This window comes from Anoplophora glabripennis, unplaced genomic scaffold (genome assembly GCF_000390285.2).
Source record: "Anoplophora glabripennis isolate ALB-LARVAE unplaced genomic scaffold, Agla_2.0 scaffold757, whole genome shotgun sequence".
NCBI classification, from domain to species: domain Eukaryota; kingdom Metazoa; phylum Arthropoda; class Insecta; order Coleoptera; family Cerambycidae; genus Anoplophora; species Anoplophora glabripennis.
This window is the reverse complement of record NW_019416851.1, coordinates 53,184-61,051: the sequence shown is the minus strand read 5'-3', so window position 1 is coordinate 61,051 and position 7,868 is coordinate 53,184. Positions and strand designations below refer to the sequence as shown.

The window sequence follows — 7,868 nt, the reverse complement described above, 5'->3', positions numbered from 1 at the left end:
CCTCCCGCGCTAGCCTAAGGGCCACCTTAGCAAAGCGCATCCCAGGCTGCATAGCCGCACTACCCTACCCAACCATACCACACATAAACATGACACTACCCCCGGGGTTTACACAGACGAGCCGGCGAAGCAAGAAGAGCGCCAGAAGAAAGGGCCCTAGCCGGCGGGGCCCAGCCAGGACAAAAGGAGGTCCCACAAAGCGCCTACACCGGCCGCATTTGCGGTCGGGGTAGACGACGGATGGGGCCCACCTACGAAGGCTGTCCAGGCCTACACGAGATGAGGCAGGATAAAGAGGGATAATCCCCCTCGATCCCAAATTATTGAGGCCAATTTCTAGCCATGGAATAATGGCGGTCGTTCCATAAGTAAGTAACAATAATCATAGACGTAGCCATTTAATCAAGCTGTTGGGGTTAAATTTAAATATTTCGCTTTGACAAAATTTAAGTGCCAAAAAGCATTAGTAAATCAGATAAACAAAGGCGTAAAAAATTTAATCGATTTTTTTTTATATGTTACAGATTTCCGAAAAATCTTCTAATTAGAAGACACTGGTTTAGAAGCTTAGGAATTCCATATACAGAAACAATATCTATATGTACCTAAGTGTGCTCTGACCACTTTTGTAATAAAATGCAGGATAATATTCTTAGGATAAGGCATAAGTTAACAAAACATATTTTATTTCATAATCAATAAATTTCTATTTGAGTAATATGGTTGTCTTTTTTCATTCATAACATTCATTCAATAGGGACAACCTAAAAAATAAACCAATTAACAGCTTTATTGGGGACAAACTTTAACTCCAGTAATATAGCCGCAACACGCAATGTAAAAATCTACACGTAATTCTATATAAAATATAAATTTAAACCTGTTCTAATTTTTAGTTTTCTATATAAATTCACACATATGTGTTTGTGATAGGAAGGGTTAATGGACCGAATCTATAAAATGAATTATAATTTTAAAATATGGTCAATCTTTTAGTTTCCTATATAAAAATTTTATAAATTCTATGTAAGAGTTAAGAGTTGATACCAAATTTTACACCGTGTCATACAGCTGTATGACACGGTGTGATTAGAATTAAAACTAGGGTATACCTACCCAAATGGAATTTAATTACTCTGTTTTGTTTAAATCTCGTGAAAATCATATTCATTTAACAGCTTAAGAGTATGATGAAATATATCATTCCTTTTGTATATAAATGAGAGTAAAATTGTGTCAGTATGAAGTTCATAAGTAATAAAATAGGTTGAAGAAAAGTTAAATAATCTCATAGATACCTTAAGAAATAAAACAGGCTTTCTTAGCATACTTATTAATGGCACAATATTTTCCCGTATTACTAGTTTATCTGCGGAAAATAAAATTTACAATTATAATTATTAAACATATTATTTTAGTTGCAATCAGCCCCTATAAAATGATACGCCACTGCCTATGAGGGAATGTAAACACAACTTCGTCACCCCTCCCATGAACTATTGTGGCTTCAAGCCACATAGGTATAAATTATGTATCTATGTCTTTTCTTGATCTGTGGTAAACTCTCTCCTCAGTGTATATAGTTCATTGGTTTTATGTTTTATGATATTTTAATTTTTTTTTAGACATCAGGCTTGTTTTGGTTCTGTCAGCGGACAGTCCTAGAACAGTTCAAAATAGTTACCCAAGTGCATTGTCAGTATGTCTGGGCTTAGATGTTCTTATGAATGGAATGGTTAACTAATTTGAACCGTCCTAGAACCGTTCTCTGTCGGAACCAAAACAAAGCTATGATTTATCACAGAACATGATTAGTATTGGATTGGCAATGTTGTGTTGTATATTTAGAAATCTTAGGTTACATGGTTTGTGGGTTATATGATGATATGAAATTGTCAGAAATTGTCAAATGTCAAATGGTAGAATTGGTAGATAAGATCAATACGGCGGTACAAAATGATTGTGTTTTGAAAACAATTATGGTTTAAACAACCACATTTCAATAGCAAGCATTAAAAAGCAAGGAAAATGTAACATAAAATGTAAGTTTTCCTGTTGTATAGTCTGTTAAAATTCATATTTGTCGATTGTAACCTAAAATATATAAAATAAAGAAATAGTTTCACTTTACCGCCATAATACATTGATATGTACATATTGCATTATAAAATTAAGTATATAAGTAAATTTAATATATAGTAAATCGGAGAAAGTACTATTACAATTTTTTTTATTACGTAGATTTTTTTATTGCCAACTGCATTCAATCAACAATAACCAACATTATAATTTTTAAATGAAACAGATTTCCCGCAAATTTTATCTGATCTGTTCATAAATATTCCACCAATAGTATTTGCAGATTTAAAAACATTGGGTGTAGTTCCCACACGTAAAAACATAAAATCCCTACGTTATGGTAACCAACTTTCCGCGCCTATTTGGAAAACCGTTGCAAGCATTATTTGGCGGCATTTCGACTAGAGTGATTCTCTCCGTTAAAAGCTCCAGTAAAAACTCAAGTGAAACCAAAGAAACCGCCAAGATGCCTTCAGTAAATGGTTCATTAGTTCTCAAATACACAAAAGTTATTCCAGAAGCCTACCCTCCAACCAAAGGATCAGTAAAAGCAGCTGGTTATGATCTTAAAAGTGCTTGTGACGTTACTGTGCCCGCCAGGGGCAAAGCCCTAGTAGATACTGGAATCAAGATTCAGCTTCCTGAAGGCTGTTATGGCAGAATAGCGCCTAGGTCTGGTTTAGCCGTGAAAAATTTCATCGATGTTGGAGGTATGTAGAAATATTAAAGTTTGTATCGCTTTGAAATATTAAAGATAATCCTATCAAATTTTCAACAAATACTAGTGCGAGGTATTTTCCTTGAGTTAAATTTTTCTTTTTTTAGTATTTCTGACGATACCTATTTATACATATGTTGTTTTAATATTGTTTTATGTAAAGAAATTGGTATCTACTGATACTTTAAGCAAGATAAGAAAAAAATATTACTCTGATATATATTTTTTAATATACCTCTATATTCATTACAGTAAAATGTTCCATTGTATTAAGGAAATTGATAAAAATTGATAAAAAAATCTGATAAAATTTTAATACATCGTTACAGTAAAATTTTAATTAATTTACTTTTCTCAGCTGGAGTTGTCGATGAAGATTATAGAGGAGTCCTTAAAGTTGTACTATTCAATCATTCCGATGCCGATTTTGAAGTTAAGAGTGGCGATCGCATTGCTCAGTTGATATGTGAAAGGATTTATTATCCAGATATTGAGGAGGTTCAGGTAAGTTTTTTTAAACGGAGGTTATAAGGGTAATAATATTTTTTTTCTATAGGAATTGACTGATACAGATCGTGGAGAGGGTGGTTTTGGATCGACTGGAACCAATTAGTGATATATAACTTACCTGTTTGTATTGTTTAGTGCTTTAAAATACCTGTTTAATTTTAGTTTGTCTTGCTGCACTGTAAGGTTTTAAACTCCAATCTATACTAATCTACAGAGAATTTTGTTCTGATTCTAGTAATTCTAATATATTTTTTTTCTCTGTTGAAAAACAATACCTAGAATATATAAGTAATATATTTCATAAAAATTTAATCGAAAATAAGTACTGTCTAAAATTTTGCTTTATAAGGGTGTTTTTTTTTTCATAACATATTTCTAATTCACACCTACATTGGAGTAGTTAATGTCTTAAGATTATATTTAGTACCGATAAGACCTTAATAAGTCTTATTAACTGTGTTATTCAACTTGCTGTGCTTATCTTTTAAGTGTTACATTTAAGTTTGTTTTGTGGGCCTATTTCCTAAAATAAAGTCTAATTTCAAAGGATCTTATTTTCTGCATTTTACTGCATACAATTCAATATTGATTGGCATTAACATAGAACATAAGAAATTACCGTAGTATCAATGAATAAGATATTTGAATATTCCACCAAACTTGAAGCACTTCGTTCTCGTGACAAGAATTTATTGAAATTAAAAATATATATTTAAGTATCTCTAGATGCTTGACATAGATAACAAAACTTGGATTAATAATAAATAATTATGGGTATAAATTTGCTGAGTTGGTACACAAATCTGCCAATTGTGGCACAATTAATGGGAAACATGAAACCATAATTATGAACCCTATAATTTCAACGCCACTAAATTGCGATATTTTTGAGAAAATTGATCTCATTTTATTTGATAAAAAAGCCATTTTAAATTAAAAATGAGCAAATGACATGATAAATTGAAAATAACTCCAATATTATTCATGTCACAAAAAAATTTAAATACAATGTAATAAGTCCAAAAAAATATTGGTGTAAAAAGAACGGTAACTCCCTAAAAAATTTCAGAATTGTTACACAACCGATTTTTTTTAATTCTGATTTAAAATTGTATTTCTATCAAAAAATTCCCTAATTTTTTTGTGATACGAATAGTTTTGGAGTTTTTTGACTGATGACAATATGGCAGGTTTATTGTGTGAAGGTTTTAAAAAAATTATAAGTGGCTCGTTTATCGAATAAAATAATACTAATATCTCTATTTCTCATTCTAATTGCACCATTCTACCTTACATTCGAATTATTCTAATCGCAGCAATTAGCCCAGAAGTCAGGTTTGTGTGAGAGAGGGGGCGGCATATTATTATTTATTGTTCAGTAGGTCGCATATGCGCCCAAAAACGACTTATGTGGGTAAGCCCCAGTCACCATTCAGTGCAGGGATGCTGACGAATATCAATCATTGATTCAAACCAATGTTCTTTCACCTTACCATACCCACAAAAAGGGTGCCTAATTCCCATCTTCGAATATATTATACCTTACCTACGGTCTAACAGCTGCGGAGATCCAACCCGTGACAGTAACATCCATCCATTCAAGTATTGATACCTCGAGACGCTTGGCCACCAACCGGCTCGAAAATGGAAGAAATCTTTTTTGTAAATACCAATAAGATTTACTATTATTTACTTATTCAATTTTCAAAATACTCAGTGAATCGAAATTCTAAGGTTGATGGTGTTTGTCAGTATCTTTGGCAGATGGTTTAATCAAATCAATCATCCTAATAAATATTTAAACAAATGTGATTCTTTTTTTAATTACAACATCCTATACCTCGAAAACCAAGTGGTTTGAGACAAATGTTACAAGACCCATTTATATCGATTTGTGACTTGAATCCACCATTAATAAAGGTTTAGCAAAGTATATCAATAACACCTTGTACATAGTCATTTTACTAATATGTAAACAGGACTCTAAAATCATCTCAATAATAAATAGATATCAATGGTCACAATAAGGATGCCTTATTTGAAATTTGTAGGTAATGTACTCAAAAATCTTAGAAGTATTTTTTAAAAATCAATGTTTGGTGACAAATTTGGAAATCTCTAGTATATATACTTATTATTTAACCATATGAGTAACTAATTTAGTTACTCATATGTATTTAACTAATTAAATATTAAATGTAAAAATTTAAAATACCTTATTGCTTTCCTTTGAATTTTAGTAATTTCTGCAACTAAAATCCTCAGTACATGGTTTAATGTTCAACTTGCAACTGCAACTTTTTGTTTTATATTATTAATTTAGTTATATAGTGTATTAAAAAGGTATACACTTCATTTAGAAAACATCTTAAAAAGCATTTGAATTTAATAAGGTTTTATACATTTAAATTTGAAGGTAATTTGACACTCGACAGAATTTTATAATTTCCGACTTTTGACAGTTGATCGTCAAGTGTCAAGTGTCAAGTCGGAAAAATGGCGGATGAAGTGCAGCTTGCCCAAAATGCACAAGCCGGTGGCGATACAATTTTTGGAAAAATATTGAGAAAGGAAATCCCTTGTAACTTTATTTACGAGGACAATTTGGTAGAGTATTTTTTTTATTATATTTCTATTAGTTCAAAATATGAAATTAGCGCTCTACGATTTTTAAACATCCAACTTAATTTTGAAAACATTTCAGTGTGTAGCTTTCGACGACATAAACCCTCAAGCCCCGGTACATTTCCTGGTCATTCCACGCAAGTTTATTCCGCAGCTGTCAAAAGCTGAAGATACTGATGCAGCACTTCTCGGTCACCTTCTGATTGTGGCTCGAAAGATTGCCCAGAAAAGAAACCTAAAGAATGGTTTTAGAATTGTGATTAACGATGGCCCCATTGGAGCACAATCGGTATATCATCTACACATTCATGTGTTGTCTGGAAGACAACTGCAATGGCCACCTGGCTAAAGTGATATGTTAGTTTTGTAAATCAGTTTTGTATCAGTTTTTTAGTGCATCCACACTTACCTAATTCGTTTGTTGCAACCTTCATAAACTTGACTAGTTTACTCTGTAATTGCTTTTATTAAAGGAAATAAAAGGGTGTTCAATTAAAGGAACTAGTTTTATAATTCAACATTTCCACATTAAAGAAGTTAATTATGAAAAAAAATGGTATCAACTGCCAGCAAAATTTTCAAATTTACATTATATAAAAAAACCTTGGATTTCGAATGTACATATAAACTTCTTGTTTTTGAATGTGGAACACTATATTTGTTGTTTTTTAGATTCCTCTCTTTGTGATTATGATACCTACCTGATATATTTACTTTATGATTACTTTGTATCTAAAATTATATTTAAAAAAAACGATCTTATGAACTTTCTTTGCGAAATGAGTTCTTCTAGTTATGTCAGATCTAAATGATTTTAATATGAAAAATAACTTTTTTTTTCAAAAATATGACTGGGAGTTACAAGTAGTGAATCGAATTTTCTAAATATTCAGTGGCATTGAATTTCTGGGAATTTAAATGAAAATGACTTCTTGTATCTCCACTACTAATACATACATGTGTTTAAATCCAAATTTTTATTTTGCCCAAGTTTAATCATCTACATCAGTGGTATTCAACCTAGGAGTATGCAAGGGATTGCATAGGCGGATAGGTAGGTACATAGACAAAATAAAATTAAATTGATAAACAAACAATCCTCTTCATTTTCAGTATTCCACAATTTTATATAACCATTCATTTAAAAAATAAAAACTGCACATCTTATTTTCACACTTACTAATGTTCAGTCATGTATAGTCTTTCCAAAGTCAGTTGAACATATAAAAAACGCCTGGCAATAAAATTTAATGACTTTCATAGGCGTTCCTAAAAAAGTTTTCTGCTAAAGGTAAAAAATTATCATAATTTGTATGTAATGTGTAGAACATTTCTAGTATATGTTCATTTGGCCAACAACATATTTTAATTATTTGTCATGAAACAATTTTATTATATTGATGGTAAATTTCATTTTGTTCCGTTTCAAAAGGTCTCCAAAATGCCATGTTGTAATAATATTATTTCTCCCTTTCGCAATTGTAATATCAATGATTAAAAGGTGCCTATAATAAATTAAAATTGCCTGAATCACATCAAATTCCGCATTGCTGCACTGCACTGCTGGGCAATTTGTCAACAGCTGAGATTTATTGCCCAGTGGCTCAATGCAGCTGTTTGTATTTCGTTTGCCCGCGCTCGCATTTTTCAATTGGGCATATACATTTCTACCACCTTCACGTTTAGTTCAATCAGACCAGACCTGTATATGGGTATGGGCACAGTATACTAATAGTATACTGTGGTATGGGTAAATAAATATAGGAACAAGTTTTTCAAATATTTCAATGCCGAGTTGATGCGTCAGCGACTGAACCTGGTATATACTGTCAACTTTTTGTTTCTTCAATTGATGTCGGAAAAACTTATACTAAAGAATTGTGCTAATAAGCAAGCTCAAATTTTTAATTTACCATCTAGGTACGTCTGAATTCCA

General features: G+C 31.7%; 2 protein-coding genes across 2 annotated transcripts; both read left to right on the top strand.

Annotated features, from left to right (window-relative positions):
• The first annotated feature begins 1,916 nt into the window (after positions 1-1,916).
• Positions 1,917-3,857, top strand: LOC108913022 (deoxyuridine 5'-triphosphate nucleotidohydrolase). Its single transcript, XM_018718478.1, has 4 exons — positions 1,917-2,042; positions 2,363-2,789; positions 3,156-3,301; positions 3,354-3,857. Exons 2-4 carry the CDS (start codon positions 2,417-2,419, stop codon positions 3,408-3,410), a joined length of 576 nt encoding a protein of 191 aa, XP_018573994.1. The 5' UTR covers positions 1,917-2,042; positions 2,363-2,416; the 3' UTR covers positions 3,411-3,857.
• A 1,909-nt stretch (positions 3,858-5,766) lies between these two features.
• On the top strand, positions 5,767-6,433 carry LOC108913024 (histidine triad nucleotide-binding protein 1). Its single transcript, XM_018718479.1, has 2 exons — positions 5,767-5,914; positions 6,012-6,433. Exons 1-2 carry the CDS (start codon positions 5,804-5,806, stop codon positions 6,279-6,281), a joined length of 381 nt encoding a protein of 126 aa, XP_018573995.1. The 5' UTR covers positions 5,767-5,803; the 3' UTR covers positions 6,282-6,433.
• The last annotated feature ends 1,435 nt before the right edge of the window (positions 6,434-7,868 follow it).